The sequence below is a fragment of the Vanacampus margaritifer genome, chromosome 3 (assembly GCF_051991255.1).
Source record: "Vanacampus margaritifer isolate UIUO_Vmar chromosome 3, RoL_Vmar_1.0, whole genome shotgun sequence".
NCBI lineage: Eukaryota > Metazoa > Chordata > Actinopteri > Syngnathiformes > Syngnathidae > Vanacampus > Vanacampus margaritifer.
The window spans coordinates 2,829,979-2,849,431 of record NC_135434.1 but is presented as its reverse complement, the minus strand read 5'-3'; the positions used below and the strand labels follow the sequence as shown (position 1 = coordinate 2,849,431).

At 39.9% G+C, this 19,453-nt stretch overlaps 2 protein-coding genes across 27 annotated transcripts in view; both read left to right on the top strand.

Annotated features, from left to right (window-relative positions):
* Positions 1-333: 333 nt before the first annotated feature.
* LOC144048516 (protein transport protein Sec24C) lies at positions 334-9,837 on the top strand. Of its 3 annotated transcripts, none has more exons than XR_013293364.1 (18): positions 334-551; positions 700-961; positions 1,571-1,627; positions 1,699-1,810; positions 2,024-2,151; positions 2,814-2,949; positions 3,060-3,169; positions 4,565-4,677; positions 4,739-4,912; positions 6,219-6,414; positions 6,546-6,713; positions 6,868-6,964; positions 7,026-7,177; positions 7,868-8,006; positions 8,081-8,388; positions 9,164-9,361; positions 9,426-9,534; positions 9,604-9,837. XR_013293364.1 is itself a non-coding variant. In XM_077560589.1 (18 exons), the coding sequence occupies exons 2-18, from the start codon at positions 716-718 to the stop codon at positions 9,742-9,744; spliced, it is 2,562 nt and encodes an 853-aa protein (XP_077416715.1). In that variant the 5' UTR covers positions 334-551; positions 700-715; the 3' UTR covers positions 9,745-9,837. The 3 variants fall into 3 exon arrangements, 2 of the variants coding, with proteins under 2 accessions (XP_077416715.1, XP_077416714.1); XM_077560589.1 differs by having other exon boundaries at positions 2,817-2,949; positions 9,445-9,534; XM_077560588.1 differs by having other exon boundaries at positions 9,445-9,534.
* A 1,000-nt stretch (positions 9,838-10,837) lies between these two features.
* Positions 10,838-19,453, top strand: part of camk2b1 (calcium/calmodulin-dependent protein kinase (CaM kinase) II beta 1) — a 38,161-nt gene continuing 29,545 nt past the window's right edge. For 20 of the 24 annotated variants that reach the window (XM_077560639.1, XM_077560636.1, XM_077560630.1 and 17 more), the window contains exons 1-5: positions 10,838-11,147; positions 12,330-12,424; positions 14,042-14,101; positions 14,199-14,253; positions 15,346-15,411. In XM_077560639.1, coding sequence (XP_077416765.1) covers positions 11,086-11,147; positions 12,330-12,424; positions 14,042-14,101; positions 14,199-14,253; positions 15,346-15,411 — 338 coding nt within the window. In that variant the 5' untranslated portion in view covers positions 10,838-11,085. The remainder of the gene's footprint in view (positions 11,148-12,329; positions 12,425-14,041; positions 14,102-14,198; positions 14,254-15,345; positions 15,412-19,453) is intronic. The other 4 variants (XM_077560643.1, XM_077560642.1, XM_077560638.1 and 1 more) reach the window with 1 other exon arrangement.

Sequence of the window (19,453 nt, the reverse complement as noted above, 5' to 3'; positions counted from 1 at the left end):
GCCAATAAATATCCGGGTGACTGTGGTACTGACTGTTTAGTATGACTACCATGGCCTGGCATTTCTACCTTTTTTCCCCCTGACTCTTGTAGTACTGTATATCTATTCTGTAAGATGACAGCCTCATCGAACATTAAAAAAAAGACTAAATAAATTAAATGAGCAGTTTTTAATTCAAATGACTGTAACTGCCACAACTCGTACAAAAATATTTTATTTTGCTTGGATTGTCAAGTTAACGATTTCTATTAATAATAAAAAAATAAAAAATAAAATAATAATATTCGTTTTACTGCTAAGGGAATGCCGGAAACGCTTCCCCGTCATGTTAGCTAGCTTGGATGCTGGCGTTGGCAGGCGCACCGTGGTTGCACTTTATTTCTGTATTTCCTAGCCGTCAGCGTGTGGCACGATTTGGGTCTCTTCCCCAATATTTATCGATTTCGAACGTAGAGTTGAACGAATTCCCCTTCTGTGGCAGCTTGCTTCGCCGCCGAAGGTGAAAGGAATCCCCGCGACGTAATAGCTGGTACTTCCGCCCCTAGCAAAAGGTACGCTGTCTTAGCCTGTAAAATTCACGTGTTCCTTTAGTATTTCTCAGTTTTGTCCCCTTCAATTATTATTTGTTCCTCCTGTGATGTTATCGTTAAAAACAATCGTTTTAAACATATATTAAGGTCTGTGTTCGGCGAATCACAGACAGGTATGGTGGTCGATGGACGTCCCTGCAGCCAATCAGAGCCCGCTGTGGGCGGGCCCCTGTAGTTCCCACACAGCTTTTGAGCAGAGGCCTCTCTGCGGCCCTCTACCCGGCTTCCTCGGTCTCAACCTGGGCTCGCCATCTGAGCAGACACCGCAGTGTTCTCCACCCGGACGGTCGTCACTATGGACCCCTTACGGCGGTCATCCGGCAGGATCTGGCTCCGTCATCACGCCCCCCTACGAAGATGGACCCCATCAGGTTTAGAGAGAAGTTATATATGGTCATTTTACTAAAATAAAGGCTGAAGTGTTCTTCTTTTTCTTTTTCTTTTTCTTCTTCTTCTGCTTATTATTATTAATAATTATTATTAATTGTTTGATTGATTGGAACCGGAAAAGGTTAGTAAAGTTACAACAAAAAAAAAATATTTTGATTCATTGTTTTTCCTTTATTTATTTATTTTTTATTGTAAAGGAAACATTTTCATGTCTTGTGAATGTGGAAAAATTGGTTTAAAATAATGTCCTAAATTAATTGAATGGTTTGAATTTGGAATGTGAAAAATGAGAACTGATCTTATTGAATGTCTTGAATGTATTGATTGATCTTGTTTTTTTTTTGTGTGTGGAAGAATGGGAAAACTAGGACATTTTATAAAAGTGGAAGAAATTCTACTTACCTATTTTATTTATGAATATTTGGAAATTTGAATGGTGTTTCTCTAAAATGTCATGCCAATCGCTATTGCACTTCCAAAATGATAACTAAGTAATAAAAAATAAAAAAAAACTACAAAAAAAGCCAGAAGGTTAAAAATATTATTGGGAAATATCTGTGCTATTAAATAATTGTGTTTACACTTTACAGATATCTCCAAACTCAGAGTCTCGTTATGGGCTGGACCCAGGGCTGCTTCCCAGCGCAGTAAGTGATTTTTTAAACGGACTTTTTAAAAACTGATGCTAGCATGCTAACTCTTCCATAACTGGGATTAGGTCAAAGTGATGGCGGACGACAGGGCTGAGTGGGAAGGGAAAGTTTTTGTCTCTGAGTCTTTCGGTCCTCCGCCTCCTCTTCCGACCACTTCCTGCATCATGGAGGATGGAGGTAATAATGTGAACCATGAGCATGCTATTTCGAAGTATTCCCTCGGAAGTCTCTGATCCTGTGCCAAATCGTTTGCCTCTACAAAGGTACACTGCACCGCGTTTATGCTAGTTATTTGTCACCCTCGGTTCGTTAACTGTAAAACTGACTGACTGGTCCGCCATCATGAAAACCAGTTAAGCGACTTGTGTGATGATGTCACGTTGCATTCAGGGAGCGCCAGTCCCCGTGCCATCCGTTCCACCACGTACTGCTTCCCCCAGGATGGTCCCACTGCCCTGCTGGCCCGTCTGCCCCTGGCCATGCTCGTTACGCCCCTGGCCAGACGGAACTCACTGGAGGTGAGTTTTTCGACCTTCATATTCTGAGACGTTAGCATGAAAAATATAAATAAATAAATAGCTGGTTTTCAGGTTAAAGTTAATATTTTTTTATTTAACTCATTCACGCCCAGCCATTTTCACTGAAGCAACCTCCTTCGCTCCCGGCTGTTTTACTGGATTTTGACAGATTTTGCAAAGCGCACGGAATATTGTGTTCTGTTGCTATAAAAACGTGGAACCTACAAAAAGAAAGATTAGAGTCTCTTCTTTCATCAGGAAAAAAAGTATATTTGTATCTGTTTCCGTTTTGCAGCAATTGGCATTAGAATATAGCTAAGTTCCATAATTATTCACAAATGTGTTTAAAACAGTGGGGAAAATAGTTTTTTTGCAACATGGCCCTGGTTGATCTCTTATACTCTGCTGCCACCTTCTGGCCATTTTCTGTAATAACTACCATTGCTTTAAACGACCTCTGCAGGTCAGAGGCTGCATCAAAGCCTTCTTGTATGCTCTGGCATAAAATAAAAAAAACCCATTAAAAACAACTTATAAGAACATTTTTTAGGACTATGGCAATATTTAAAATAGAACATTTTTATATGTTTTTGGGAGCAAATGAGTTGAGATGGATTTAACGGCTTTCCATACATGTAGCTTTATTGACGTCTCGCTTCCAGAAGCGTCTGCCGGTGGTCACGGAGGACACATGCGTGTCAGGATGCCGCCGGTGCGGCGCGTCCATGTGCGTCGCCATGAGCTGGCAGGACTGCGGCCAGAGGTTCCGCTGCCCTTTTTGTGACAAGCTGATCGAAGGTAAAACGGAACCAAAAAAAGTGCTACCTTGACTTACAAGTGTCCCTAAACACGTTTGAGTGAGGGGGACCACTGTTTTGGTGGCATCAGTGTCCTTTTGTCCTCTGCAGTGCCGTGGCAACAATACCAGCCCATAGATGGGGTGGACGGCGTCCGACTTGACCGGGATCAGAGACCCGAACTCAAAATGGGGTCCTATGAAGTCCTCCACGCCCTCAAGGTTCCTTTTGCGCCTGCTTTACAAGACACTTAAGATGAAATCTGGATGTCTATCATGTATCGAACCACAAAAAGTTATACCTGAAAACACTGGAAATCCACCATTTTGGTTTAAAGTTGCCATTTTATAGTCCTTTTGGCCACAAACTCGTTCTACTAGAAAATAAATATAAATGGGAAGAAAAAAAAAATATATATATATTAATATAAATAAAAGTAAGAATAAATACAAAAATTTAAAACCAGATTCAAAATAATATAAAAATTATATAAAAAATAAATGTCAAAATAATGCAAAAATAGATATATAAATAGAATTATCATCATTTGATGAATAAAAACGCTTTGCTCTCACATTTCGGCGAGCAAGGACGTTTTGCCGGCTTGCACGGAGAGCTCCAGCAATGGACGACTATCTTGTCCACTGTCGACTTGCAACTTGAGTTATTGAGCTATTTAATTCTATTTATATATATTTATTTCAACATTTATTTTTATATTTATTTTTTGAATCTCGTTTTTCTTTTTTCTTATATATATTTATGGTTTTATATATATATATATATATATATATATAGTTGTTTTTATTTACATTTATATTTTTTTAAATTAAATTTTTAAATTATATTTTTTATATCTGTTTTCATTTTCACTTTTAATCATTTAATTATTTATTCAGTCATTTATTATTATTATTTTTTTTTTTTTTTAAGTTTTGGTCCTCCATAATATGGAAGTTGGTAGACCCGTCTAAGCCATGTCTGAAAAGGCAAAGGAGGTCCGCCATTTTGGTTTGAAGCAGCCATTTTAGGTTCATCCATAACCATTGCACCCTCTGGAATTGTATTTAAAATGTCAGCCCCCAAAGACAGTTTCACACAGCAACATGGAAATTGGTAGACATGTCTATCATGAGTAGACCCACAAAAAAAAGTCCTAAATAGTCATAGCCATGTCTGCCATGTTGATTTGAAGCGGGCCTTTTAGGGCCGTTATGTAACTTTCTCCAAAGACAAACTCGTCCTACCGGAATATTGAAAGAATTTCCGCCTTCGATGACGGTTTCACGCAGCAACATTTTCCTCTTTTCTAACATGACAAGATCCACAAAAAGGCACGCCTGAAACGATTTTGGCCTTAAGTCGTCATTTTTGTGACATTTTTCGACCATTGTCCTCCATTTCTCTTGTCGGATAGCTCCGAATTTTAAACCACATATTTTGGGTGACATCAAATTATTATTAGAGTTTTGGTCATTGCATGTGCATAGCGCCATTACTACAAGGTCAGATCTTGTTGAAGACAAGACTCATAATGATTATTTTTTGTTGTAAAATTGCTATTAAATAACAAACGGCAGCAAATATCGTGCGTTTATTTTATGTGCACGCAACAGGGCGAAGCGGCAGCGCTGCTTCTGGCCATCGACACATCTGCGGCGGCGCTGAGAGGCGGCCATTTGGAGTTTGTGACGCAAGAAATACACACTCTGCTGGCGTCGCTCATCGGGTATGGCACACACATGAACGCCATCATGCAAAAGCGCACGTTAACCGGCAATTTGGCGCAGAGACGTGCGCGTGGGCCTGCTGACGTACGACAGCAGAATCCAGCTGTACGACCTCAGCCCCGCCTTGTCCCGTCCGCACATGCTGGTCATGGCGGAGACGTCGGACGAACTGCAGCTTCCTGTCAGGGAGGGGCTTGTACTCGCGTTAAGGGACTGCATGGACGGCATCACCAGGTAAAAAAGAAAAGAAAAGAAAGAAAGTTATGCAAAAAAAATAAGAGATTAATTTATACTAAGGGTGTCAAAATTAATGCGATAATTTAGAGTTAATTTAAAGTTCCATGTCCACGCCAAAATTAAGCGGTCATAAATTTAATAATAATGTATATATTTGTGAGTACTGGGGTGAAGTTGTATTTTACAATTTTATAAAAGTGCAGAATTTCACAAGGTACTTCATGTTAAAGATTAGATAGCTCTTAATATGAAAAGAAAAATGCACTGAACCATCTTACAGCTGTAATTATGCCATCTAGTGGCAGAAAAATGACCTCAACACAAATCAATATCACACTTGTTTTTTTTACAGTACAGCACATCTTTTTCAATTTAACTTAATTTTATGAATTATTATGAAATTATTGTTTCAATGACTAAAAGATGCAGCCATATGTCTATTAGTTTAACATTTTTTCACTTTTATGTTGACAAGAGTATGAAAATTTAAAGAGAAAAAATGTATTGTACATTTTATTGTATATTTAGAACATATTTTTAAGATTAATCGTGAGTAAACTATTGAAGTCATGCAATTAATTACGATAAAAAAAATAATAATCGCCTGACACCTCTACTTTTTACTAAAACTAGTAATAGCACTATTTATAGAGATAGACCGATATGTTTTTTTCAGCGCCGATACCATACCAATTATTAGTAGTCAAGGACGCCGATAACTGATATTTGGAGCCGATATTCATTTTCACTAAAAGGGAAATTGTTGGCATCAAAATTAGCTCTGAATTTTTGAGGGAATTTTAAAGCATATGTTTACTGAAAACTTTTAGAGTTTGTAAAATATTGGAGTTCAAAAAAAAAAATCTTAGTCAACAAAAATCTAACAAAAGGTTCCAGGATCTACCAGGACCATTTGTTTCCTACAGTAAATAAAGTATTCCAAAATGTCAAAATATCTGAAGTATTTATTTTTTACATATCTTCACACATCTCTGAAAATTTAAGAAAATATATATTTTAAATTAAATTAGTTCCCTGAAGTTAACACTTAAAAAAAGAAAGAAAAAGATCTATTATCGGCCATATGATTCTTCAAAATGGCCAAAATCGGTCTATCCCTAACTATTTCCAATGCTAATATGCTAACAGTTGGTAGGCTAACATTTAGCAAGATAGCAACTTGAGTACAGAAAGTGCTGAGGCTGTACAATGTCAATTGTACGTCTTTCCCTCTATTGTAGTACAATCTGTAATTAGAACTGATTAAATGCTAACATGCTAACATTCGTATGGTGTTGTGTAGCGTGTTGCAGCACATTCCCCAGATGAGTCCGGAGGGTGATGAGTCGGCAGGCGTCCCAGTGGACCTTCCGGTCAAAGCGGGACTGGCCGTCCTCAAGATGTTGGCCTGTCCCGGAAAACTGCTCGTCTTCCACTCGGCTCCGTTAGTAGAGACGGAACAAACCTCCACCGGCTTCTTCGGGACCAGCAAGCCAAAAGTAAGGCAAGAACCGTATTGATTTTTGGAATGGACTCAAGATGGCCTATCAGTCTTTGCTCACCATTCTTGACTGTTTTTGATGTAACTAAAATGTTTTATTCAAAATGGTGTCATGACTTCCCCTCTCAGTCCATCTTCCAGCCACCGGAGGGCGCCACCTCATTGGCTGAGGCGTGCGTCCATCAGGGTTGCGGCGTTCACCTGTTTGTCCTCTCCCCGCAAGATGTGGGCGGGGCTTGGCCAGGCCACATTCCCTATCTGACGGGCGGTGCGTTGTACACCTTCAACCACCTGCAGGTATCGCAGAAGCTACTAATCAAACGCTAACATGCTAATGAGAATGAGAATCATCTTTATTAGCCAACTGTGTGGAAACTGTATTCAAGTACTATTTTTGATAAGTTGCTATCATATTGGGTGTTACTAGGCTAACGTGTATTTTTAATCACAGGGGGATTTGGACCGGGAGCGTTTTAGCCGTAATCTAAAGTGCGTCGTGGCGGCAGACGTCGGCTACAAGGCGGAACTTAGCTTGTTTGTTAGCAAAGGTGAGACTTTGAAACCCACACAATCCCTTACAAAATACCCACAATGCAATGCTGTTGGCAGGGATGCGCGTTTCCGGCTGCTACGGACTGTTCGCGCCCAGGCCGAGGCCTGACAGGGTCGCTATGGCGACGCTAGACTGCTGGACGACGCTGGCAGTGGAGCTAGCGCATGACGGTAGCGCTCTGGATGAGACGCGAGGCATCGCTATACAGGTACTATAAGTTATTTTGTTATATTATTAGCTAGTTGGACTTTTTCTTTTGATTTTTTTATTTTGCCCGATGTAAGGAGTGGCTGCCAAGAAAGTTGTTAAGTACATTCAGAGTTCACTTGCAATCAAAGTTAAGTTAGATTATGTTGTTTTATTGACTTTTTTTTGTCATGAAAATTGATCAGATGCTAACAGTCGGCATGCTAACATTTAGCAAGATGACAACCTGAGTTTAAAAGTTGCTAAGTAAGCCAGCTTGAGAGGATCTTGATCAGAGGTGCCAAATCCAGGTCCAGAATGTAAAAATCCTGCCACAGTTTGGCTTTAGCCTCAGGTGCTAGTTAACTAGCTCCCTAGCTAGCTCCCATGGTGCTCATTTACCTGCTAGGGAGCTAGCTAGCTAGCTAGCACCATGGGGTGCTCGCTTAACTGCTAGGGAGCGAGCTAGCTAGCTAGCCAGTTAGCTCTCCGGGTGCTCGGTTACCTGCCAGGGAGCTAGCTAGCTAGCACAAGGGGCTAAAGCCAAACCGTGGCAGGGTTTTTACTTTCTGGACCTGAATTTGCCACTTCTGATCTTGATCTAAAATGAGAACGTATCTAATGCTAACATGTTAACAGTTGGTAGGGTGTGCTAATTTTTTTTAGGGTTATTTAATGACCTTTTTCTTTCGCTTCAACTGCGCGTTGCTAGGCAGTCCTGGCGTACAACAAACCATCAGGAGAGCGGAGATCCAGGGTGCACACGCTGACGCTGCGATGCTCACGCCACCTGCAGGACACTTTCCGCCAGTACCAGGCACAGACGCTGCTGGCTTTCTACTGCAAAAAGAGTAAGAAGGAAATCCTAAAAAAAGGGATAAACAATTACACATTGCATTGTTACATGTTCTCCATTTGTTTTCAGTGTATTGTGAGGCTTTGGAGCGCCCCCTGCAGGATCTGCGTGAGGAGCTCCAGAGGGACCTGACGGAGGCGTTAGCATTCTACCGCCGCCACGGCTGCTCCGCTTCGGCATGGGCGTCGTCCGGTCAGCTGGTTCTGCCTGGGGGCCTGCGAGCGCTGCCCGTCTATGTCAACAGTCTGAGGAAGAGTGACGTGCTGCTGCCTGGCCTGCGCACTTCCGTCCACTGCCGGCTGGGGCTGCGCTGCCAGGTGCTCGCTTTGGACGCCGCAGCCTGCGCCATGCACTTTTACCCCATGCTGGTGCCTCTGGTATGTACACATGCAAAAAAAGTGAGACATTTCTTTTATGACGTTGATCTTTGCTGAAATGACCATTCGAACCTCCTGATTCACACTAAGGTCCATTTATTTTTATTTGTTCTGATTATTTTTTAATTTGAGTACTGTATTATTTTATAAAAACTTTACTATAAAATTCGAATAATTTTATTAAACTATTTTACATTAAATATAAGGATATTATTAAAACGGTTTTATTTTGTAAAATATTTTTTTAAATATTGAATTAATAATTATATATACAATTATATATAAATAATTATATGAGTACTTTATTTATTTTATTACTGTAATTTGTTGACTTATTGTAAGTAATATGATATTGTAAATAATATGATACTAAAATATTAGTAAAATAAATAATGTTGCTTATAAGATTAATGTAATAAACCATATTTATTCAATAATTTGTCGATGAATCGTGAAATTAATTACTATAAAATTTGAATAATTGTATCAAACTTTTAGATAAAATATAATGGTATTAGTAAAATAGTTGTATTTAATAAAATATTTTTTAATATTGAATTAAATAAAAAAAAAAAAAATTATATTTAACCTAAAAAAATATTTTACTCTCTGACACAAAATAGCCTACGCAAAAACAAAGAGCAGACACAGTCATCTGAAGTCTCGCGTGATTTGCTGCTTTGTGCGTGATGACGATTTTAACAGGATCCCTCTGTTGGAACTTGCGTGGGGAAAAAATCCTGAAAAAGAAAATGATTAATTTTATCGCCTTCAGCCGCTGTCGCACGCCGTAGACGCGAAGGAGGGGGCTGAGGGCGCTCTACGTTGTTCCGCTGCAAGCCTGCTTCCAGGCGGGATGTATTTGTTGCACGCCCCGCACACCCTCCTGCTATGGGTGGGCGCCCACGTCCTGCCATGCACTTTAGTTGAACTCTTCAACGTGGGATGCTTGGCATCCCTGCCCTCCGGAGAGGTAACCTGTTTTGTCTGTTCATTACAACGTATACCACTTTATGTAGAACATAATCTATTTCCAGTGTCATGTTGTTCGTCCAGACAAAGCTGCCGGTTCTTGACACTCCCTTGTCGGTCGCCGTTCGATCCCTCCTCGACGCGCTGGACTCGGAGGTCCCGCGCTTGCGCCAGGTGAGCCTGCAACTAAACACTCTACCTCGTCACGCAACATTGTTGTAACGTTTGCATGTAACTTCGCAGCTGCTCTTGGTGAAGCAGGGCGATGCCGGCGAGGAGCTCCTGCAGCGCCACCTGGTGGAGGACAAGAGTCCCAACGGCGGCGCGCCCTACGCTGACTTCCTCTACCACCTGCACGTCAACTCTGTCCGCCTGCTGCACTGACCCCACAAACACATTCATGACCATTGCTTTTATTTATTTACTATTTATTCATGGGTTTGTGTTAATAAACACTCCGAGAAGACTCTGGTTGAACAGGTCTGACTGGAATTTTTTTCCATGTCATTTTTTTGATTTAATTATGGTTCACAATTAAACTGTTGGCACATAAACAGTTACTGTAAGGTTTTTTTGGAAGGGGGGGGGGGGTAGCTGTCATTCTAAGCTTGAACCCAAGAGGCTGCTAGAGAGCTACACTGCAAAGCCAGGAAATGTTTGAAATTGCTTTTCAAAATCACGCCCACATGAGGTAAGGATGATAAAATATCAAGAGTGGATTAGGGTTTGTGGTAATGGCTTCAAATCATTGTTTCGGTCCTGGGTTAAGGATTTTAACAAAAGGGTTTTAATCACCCGCTCTACCTTCCATCTTTAAATATTAGTTCTAGTTTCATCCTCTCTCTTTTCTTTTTATACATCCAAGGTTTATTTCATTCATACCTTTCTTGCTTCCCATGCTCTTCGTCAATACATCCTCCCTCCATACATGAGTTTTTCCCGTTTCTTCCTTTCTCCTTTCATCCTACGTAACTACCAAACTACTTTCCATGCCAACCTTGTTGCCTTTTTTGTCTCCATTTTTTACCTCCAGCTTTTCTTCATTCTGTCATTTCTTCCTTTTCTCAAATAAGTTAATTTATAAAGCGTTTACAGTGGACCCTCTGCTATTGTAGAGGATAGGGACCAGTCCGAGAAAAAAAGTGAAAATATTATTTAAAAAACAAATTCTTCACAAATGCTGATTACCATTCTATTTGCATTTATTAAATCTGATACATTAGATTAATTACATATTGGGGAGAAACTACCTACTTTTGGCCTATCCTGCATACAATAAATTACAATCAATCATTCCAGGGTTGGAAGCTTATCATATCCTTGTTTATTGAAACATATATTTGTTAAGATAAAAAAAGTAATATAAAACGGGAAAATGTGACTTTGGAAGATGAAAAAAATCCCTCTTATTTTGACGTCTCTGAAAGTCGGAACCGGAAGTTTGCTTTAACTTGACTAAGGGGAGCTGGTCGAGCGAGCGAGCTGTCAAACCGAGAGAGAGAGAAAGCGAGGGAGGAAGAGAGACTGACTTTCCGTGCTCCGCTCGGTGTTTCCCGATTAAACCTCGCCCTCGCCTCTTCCCCAAGTGCCGGACGACTTTACTTTTCCGTGACTACTGGGCGGACCTGTTGTGTTTCCCCTTACTTCACCGGCCGAAAAACGACATTTTACCGGAGGCGGGGGGGCAAACAAGAAGAAGACGGAGAAGAAGGAGAAGCGGGAAACATGGCTACGACAACCTGTACAAGATTCACGGACGAGTATCAGTTGTACGAGGAGCTTGGCAAGTGAGTAACAACCGGACACAGGCTTCGGAGCTCGGCGACCGTCGTCCCCGCTGCCCAAACGCCGCCCCTCGGCTGCATGCGGGCTGGGGGGACGAGTCGGACGACAGTCGACTCGCGGAGCTCCAGAGGCAGCGTATGCGTGGGCGTGCGTGTGACAACGCGCGCGCGGTTGTTTTGCGTGCACGCGCATATGGATGCGTTTCGTGAATGACTCTCAAAACACATTTGAAGAATGTAAACAAAAGACGAATGTGCTGTGCCACTTTTGCTGCGTGAAATATTACTCTTGATAATTTGTAAATCGTAATCGAGTCGTGAGTAGATGATCAGGTTTTTAGGATTTTATTTAAAAATGTTTATTTGGCAAACAAGCAGGTTTTCTTCCCTCACATATGCGACTTATTTATATATATATACATATATATTTCAATACTGCCTTTTTTCTTCTTAACTATTTTTTTAAATGGATATTTTCAAATGATACTTTGTATAGAACATATTTTCCCATACAAATACAATACCTTTTAATCGAAAAATTTCTACTTCTGGGAAATACACAACATATTTATATATGCAGTGTATAAAAATATATACGTATTTCTTGAAATACTTATTTGTTGAAAATATTCTACACCCTCATATTATTGTCATAGAAGATATTCTAGTTTTTTTCTTTCAAAAGTATAGCATGTTTAGATAGAAATTATTTTTGTATTTTTTGTAGAAATTATGTTCTACTTTTTCTCAAAAATATACCACATTTTCATAGATATAATGATAATTTATTTTCTGGACTATATAACACTTTATCTTTATCTTAGAAAGTGTGATGCTGTTTATAGAAAATATCACACTTTTTTTTTCCTTTTAGAAAGTATTACACCTTTGTTTTTGTTTTGTTTTTTAAAAACTAAAATATACTTTTTTTCCTTGAAAATGTACTACCTTTGCATGAACAGTATGGGGTGTTTTTTTTCTCCAGAAAATGTACTCTTTGTTGAATTTCATTCTTCAACTCTTTTCTGAAGAATATATGACATAATCACTGTTTTTTCTTGAGATATTTTCACTTCTGTCAACCTCTCAAATATTTTTTTCCTAATAGAAAATACAGTAGTGGAAATAGAAATAAGCTTTTTTTCCTGAATAAATATGTAATATAATGTTTCGTTTTGTTTCCAGGGGCGCCTTTTCAGTGGTGCGTCGATGCGTGAAGCTGTGCACGGGACAGGAATATGCGGCCAAAATCATCAACACCAAAAAATTATCCGCCAGAGGTAAGAATTACCTGTCATGTGTTGTCAGCTTTTCTACGTTGTACATGAAATGTATTAAATGTTTGTTATGGAGTGACAATTTTAGCTACTCGGTCTGACACGTCGTGTGTACACTGTATTGTTTCTTTCTCCAGATTTTTGATCTAGTTTGTGAAGTGAATATTGAGCCATTCAGAACAATAATAGAGTGGGAAAACTATTTTTTTTTCATTTATGCAGGAAAGTGATTTATATATCTGTGATTACTTCTTCCAGACAGTTGTCGGAATTGTGTTTTTCCTCAGATGTTGGTGATTTTCCAAATGTACTGATTTTGGACTTAGCCCATGTTGTTGGATATAATGGATCAAATACCTTGCCCTTTTATCAGCAACAGGAGTTCCAGTTATCCAAACAGCAGCTCTTGGAGGCTATTCTGACATCCTGAAAAGAAATTCAAGCAGAAAAACTAAAAACTCACAAGTTCTTATGTTCATTTATAAGTCGACCTGTTGAGATGTTTTTGATTGAAATAGCTTTTGATAATAGTCAGGTTTTGGAACTGTGCATTTGAACAAAAATTTAATTTTTATCTTTGGGGAAAAAATACTGTTGTCATTGGGAGTTTTGTTTAAAAACATTAAAATTATTTATATTTGATGAAAAGTACAACATACTGTGCAAAAGCAGTTAAGAGTTTTAAAAGTAAAGTAACGAAATAAAAAAATAAGGTACTAAAAATACTAAAAGAGCGTACAGTGCAAGAACAAGATATTCTTGTGCTTGTTTATCTTCTAAAGCGACTGCGTTGATGTTGTGTTGCGATGCCCCGTGTGAGTTATCCCCGCTGATTAGTCAATACGGACTTTAATCAAGTGCATTTTTCCAACTGCCAATACAGATCCTTTGCTAGCGATGGCCGCTAATGTTAGCAAACACCAGTAACCAACAAATGGCGTAAACGAAACCAACTCCACTGAATCTGCGTGGATGCCAATTAAGTCCTAATTGACCGACCGTCTTTTGTTCTCTTTGGACTGAAATGGTCCTTGACCCTCGCCGTTCACGGGTGGTGGCGTAGCGAGGCCCGGAGGTCGGTTGGGAGTGTGCCATCACCGCTGTGATATCAACCCCCCCCCCCCTACCCCATGTCAGTGCAGCGAGCGTCTTTTAATGAGATTAAATCCATCCCAGATTATCCTGCCGCTATTAGCGGGAGGCTAACCGGCTAATCTGCCGTGATTGGCTCCTTGAGGCGTCCCACGCGAGGTTACGCCATCATGATTGAGATGTGACAAAAAAAAACTCCACGATCGAGAATCTCTCCACCTCGTTTATGTGACATGGCTTTGTGATTGCGTATATGTTGGATGTGTGGTGCAGAGCTGCCAACCTGTAGAAATTCACTTTTTTTCCACAGATTTTTCTACCTTTATGTTTGCTTTACCCCTGAGGTTGAATTTACAGCTACATCCAACTACACAATGTAAAAAAAAAAAGAAAGAAAAAAAAGTGTAAAGTGGCAGGACTTGTATTTGATTGACAGTCACGGCGGCCATTATACTAAAAACATGGCATGAATTCAAATTGCCTCAATTACAAGATGTCTTTTTTTTTTCTTTTGTTTTCTTTTGTCAGATCACCAGAAGCTGGAACGGGAGGCTCGCATCTGTCGCCTGCTCAAACATCCCAACATCGGTGAGGAGTGAGGACGCACGCACGCACGCACACGCACGTTATGAGATGATTGTCGTTGCGTCTCATAAACAAACGGCGCATTTGTGTTTTGTTGCAGTTCGTCTTCACGACAGCATATCAGAGGAGGGCTTCCATTATCTGCTCTTTGACTTGTAAGTCGCAGCCTTCCTTTTTATGGGAGGAAAGGTTAAAGGTCAAGGTTCTTATCTCTCTGGCATTCCTTCTGCTCCATCCCCATTTTCTTCTCATTCGTTCTTCTCTCTTCTTTTCCTTCCCTTTCTTCTACTCTTGCCTCCTTTTCTTTTTTGCTCACTCCAGTTTCCTTGTTCTCATTTATGTCCTCTCATTCACTCCCTCTTCTCATTTGCTTTCTATTTCCCGCTTTTGCTGCTTCAACTTTGGATTTTTTTTTGGTCTCATCGTTTCCTTTCCTGTTTCCTCCTTCTCATTTCTTCCCCTCATGTTTCTCTGCTCGATTTTTTTGCCTTCTTTCCTAACATTTTGCCTCCTCTTCATATTTCCCTGTTTCTTGTTTCCTCTTTTTGTTTGTTCTTTTCATTTTTTCTCAACTTTCTTTCTGCTCCTTTTTCCTCTTTTCATGTTTCCTTGTCTCTTTTCGTCTAGTCCTGTTTTCTCTTTTTGCTTTTCTCATCTCTTTTCCCCGTTTCTCTTTGCCATTTTCTCATTTTGTTTCCTCTCTTCATTTGTTCCTCTTGTTTTGTCATCCCTAGTTTTTTTGTTCTTGTTTCAAGCGAGAACACGGATGGATGGATGAATCTTCTCATCATCTTCTATTTTCTGCTGTCCTCTTCTCATTTCCTCTCCTCTTATTCCATCATCTCATTTCTTCCAACTCTTCCTTCTTTTTTTTTTCTCCTCCCGTTTCCTCTTTTGTTCCTCTCACGTCACCTCCACTCGTTTTTTTCTCATTGTCTCCTCATTCCCTGGCCGCTGTCCTCTGCTCTCGTTTCTTCTCCTCCATCCTGTTTCTCCTCTCCTCCTTCCTCCCCCCTTTTCCCTTCATAAACAATTACATAACTCTTTCCCACGTCCCCCCCCCCCCCCCAATACTCGTACCCACTCCCACGCCGTCCGCATCCATCTCTCTGTGTGATCCCCTTCTAGTTTCCATGGTTACCGTGTGGGTTGGGGAAGGGGATGAAGCAAGAAACCAGACACGCTGTTCATGTGCGTGTTATAAGTGTGTATAAAAATGTGTCCGTGTTGTGTGTGTCGCCATGCAGGGTGACCGGAGGTGAATTATTTGAGGACATCGTCGCTCGAGAGTACTACAGTGAAGCTGACGCCAGGTAGGAAGGACACTTTCAATACAACCCAGCCCCCCCCCGCCCCCCGCTTCTTTAGCCAGCAAACTCGTTGAGAGTGGATTATGCACCTGTGCCGCACGCACTAATCCCATTTTGCCTCAATTGATGCAAGAGGCAGGGCCTCTACTATAGTTATTTTCTTCTTCTTCATGTGAACGTTTTTCATGGGTTTTGAAATGGAACGAAACAAAAGTCATTTAACTGTTACAAACTGTCAAAGAGAAGAAAAAAAAAACAATAAGCAAAAGTGGGAGACAAAACAGGAAGCCAGAAAGAACACTCTAAAGTAAACCAATTATGGATAAAAAATGGGCCGATTCACTTTATGGGTCAATTTGACCCAACTTCCTTTGTTGTTTTATACAAAATGACCCAATTTTTTTTGACGAAAGTAAAGCATCTGACCAATATTTAAGAGTTTTATACTAAAAGACCAATTTTTTGACTTGAAGTTGGGTCAAATTGACACAAGTAGAGGATCAGTCCAATAGTTGACCCATAGTTGGGTTATTTTTGACCCAACTGTTTTCAGAGTGAAAGAGCACAAAATCTGCAAATAAGTGCGATTTTCAGCCAATAGCTGAGGTGAGTTCCACAAAAAAAAAAAGTGCTCTCTACATTTGTATACAAGCTATTAATAAGTCAGGTTTCCGTTAAATATTATTAATATCAGGAGCTTCTACTACCAACATCTTCTTTTTTCACTGGGAATAGTTAAAATGTGCTTCCTCTTCTTTTTTCTCTCCACCCGTGCTGCTTTATATATCTCCCTCCCACCATTAGGTGCTGTCTCACAGGCAGACTCGACCCACTTGACAGATAGTCGGCGGAGGTTCAAGTGCGCGCAAATTTGACACTTCACCATTCGAAGCTGGTGAAAGTGAAGAAGGGGAAAAAAAAAAAAAAAAGTCCCAACGTTGCAGAAAAAGATGGCCGCTAATTGCCAATTAATGAACGACTCGCTTTGCGCTATGGCAGCAAATATTGAAATCAGCATTTTCGGTTCTGATAAGCTAAATCATGGCAGCGGAAGAGAGAGCAAGAGTGAAGGCGCACAGTTGATTAGTGCGCAGTCGACTTATTAAAGCTCACTTAGTGCCATTAGTTTGCTCCATTAAATTTAATGAAGACAGACCACTCTTTCCAGTAAACGTCTTTGTTTTATTGAGGATTGTCCCGCACTGAAGGCAGACGAGCACTGCCGATACTGTTTATTCGGATTTCTTATTGTAGCACAAGCGTCAACGTGACAAAACGTTCACAAATGCAGCAATTTGAAAACTCAAACATTTCAAAACATATTCCTTTTGGAAACATACGCAACATAACCAAACATTTAAGAATCCCCAACAGTCGCAAATGCAAACGTACATGAATGCAAAAAATTTGAAAAGGCAAACAAACATTTTGATTTTAAAAATACTAATATTTGGAAATTCAAACAATGCTCACTTTAAAAAACACATTAGTTTGAAAATGACCAACATTTAGAAACATAAACATTTGAAAATGCAAAGAAATGTGAAAATGCTAACATTAAAAAAATCGATGTATTTAAATATGCAAACATTATGAATGCATGACAACGTTAGCATCCGAAACACAAACATCTGAACATGCAAATAATTCCAGACGGCTAATATCTGAATACTCAAACATCGGAAAACAATTGGATTTATAGCAACATTTGCAAACAACAACTATAACCAGCTTCAACAGCTACTTCTTGATCTACTACATGTTCCTTAACATTCAATTTTTTTTAAGCTTTTTGAATCAAATGTCATCTTTTAGTGTAGCAGCTGAGGTACTGAACGCCCCACCCCCACCCCCCCCTATGCCCAACCCTCCACCTCACATTTTCTTTCTTAATGTCAGTCATCAAGGCCAGTTCCCTTCCCGCCACCCACCCTCTCCCTTGGAGACCAGCGGGAAGTGGGACTTTAATTAGCGGTGATAATTAGTCTGAATCACACACACACACACACACGCACACACACACACACACACACACACACACACACATGCAGTGAAACCTGCAACTGTTCTCCTTCACACATTGTCAGAATCACTTGCCCCTCAATGTTTGACACACTTACTATAAATCTGCTAGGATTTATTTATTTTTTACTCCACTAGGAGGCACATGGTTGATTATTTTTGGTTTTGGCTCTTTTCAAGCCATTTTAGCGGTATTACATGAATATATCTCAAATCTGCCCCCCCCCCCATTCAAAGCATGCAGCAACATTTCACACATTTTACCATTTCCCTCAAGAGTGCCTTGCTACTAAAATAAGTCTTGTCGCTATCAATGTTTGATAATGGTGTGCTTATATTCATCCGACAGATGGCGCTACTTCCCCCATTCAAAGCATGCAGCAACATTTCACATCTTTTATTCTCTTGCAAGTGACAACAACTAATGATTTGGTGTTTTTTTTTTTTTTTTCGCTTCCGCCAACGCAAACCGTTCCATAAAACCGTAATGTTAGCCGTGGAGTTAGCTAGCTGTTAGCTTTTACATACTTACTAGCAAAAGCCTCAGAATCAACACTGAAGAGAAAAAAAGAAACAATGGAAGCTTGTTTTTGGGAGGGTGGCAATTTTTGTGGTTAGGGTTCAATTTATCAATGGTGCTATTTTAAAGACCTCTTAAGGGTTCAACTTGTTATAAAGGTATATTTTTAGGAGCTTTTGGTGCAACCGAAATGTCCAAAATTATGTCACTGTGTCATTCTACATCTGTGGTTGTGATGGTGTGAAATGACATGAATGGTATGAAATGGAATGACACACCTCTTTTAATGAATCTGTCATCATTTGGATGAAAGCCCTGCCTCAATTTTTTTTTCAATGGCTGTTTGCTTCTGATTTGTGAGGAACAGTTTTGGGGAAGGCCCTTGTGTCATTAAACAGAGTTTGAAGGAAATTGGTGAGTCAAGATTGTCACTATTGCATCTTTCTAGTAAGCTTGGTTCAAATTTGGTAGCATTTGGACAAAATGTGTTGGACATTTTCATTTACAAAAGACCCCTGGCAATTCAAAACTCTAGTAATACAAAATGAGGCTAAAATAGCCACTTACAATGACGTAGACAAAGACGTACTGTGTCGTCCTTGGCATGACTTCTTGAGACATTTTTACTAATCTGTCCCCACAGTTCACTAATCTGTACCCACAGTTTGATAATTTGTACCCACAGTTTACTAATCTGTACCCACAGTTTGCTAATATGTACCCACAGTTTACTAATCTGTACCCACAGTTTGCTAATCTGTACCCACAGTTCACTAATTTGTACCCACAGTTTACTAATTTGTACCTATAGTTTGCCAATCTGTACCCACAGTTTACTAATATGTACCCCACAGTTCACTAATCTGTACCCACAGTTTACTAATTTGTACCCATAGTTTGCCAATCTGTACCCACAGTTTACTAATCTGTCCCCACAGTTTGCTAATATGTACCCCACAGTTTACTAATCTGTACCCACAGTTTGCTAATCTGTACCCACAGTTTACTAATCTGTACCCACAGTTTGCTAATCTGTACCCACAGTTTGCTAATCTGTACCCACAGTTTGCTAATCTGTACCCACAGTTCGCTAATCTGTACCCACAGTTTACTCATTTGTACCCATAGTTTGCTAATCTCGGTCGTTAAGGACACCTGGAAAAATGGCTAAAATGACCCAAAGATTGCTACTTCAAGACAAAATGGCAGACTTCTTATGTCTTTTCGGAAATGGGATCTTGAGGCTTTTTGTGGCTGACTTCCCGACTCATTATAGGCACGCCGACCAAATTTTATTTTGCTAAGGGGAAATTGTCTTTGGGGTTTGAATTTTCTGAAATACTCCCTGGTAGGATGAGTTAGTCGCTGAAATTACCCTAAAATGACCACTTCAGACCACAACTGCGGACTTTCATTCTCTTCTAAGGCAAATTTCATGCTCAAAATGGCGATTTATTTGGACTAAAAATAGTCCAAATAGTGTATGTTGTTTATTATGTTATG

What these genes read in the sequence shown, in the direction of transcription:
- LOC144048516 (XM_077560588.1), top strand. Translation starts at nt 716, where the DNA reads ATGGACGTCCCTGCAGCCAATCAGAGCCCGCTGTGGGCGGGCCCCTGT. An exon ending in TTGTGACAAGCTGATCGAAG is followed by an intron (nt 2,950 to 3,059) that starts GTAAAACGGAAC and finishes TGTCCTCTGCAG; the next exon opens with TGCCGTGGCAACAATACCAG. An exon ending in TGCATGGACGGCATCACCAG is followed by an intron (nt 4,913 to 6,218) that starts GTAAAAAAGAAA and finishes GGTGTTGTGTAG; the next exon opens with CGTGTTGCAGCACATTCCCC.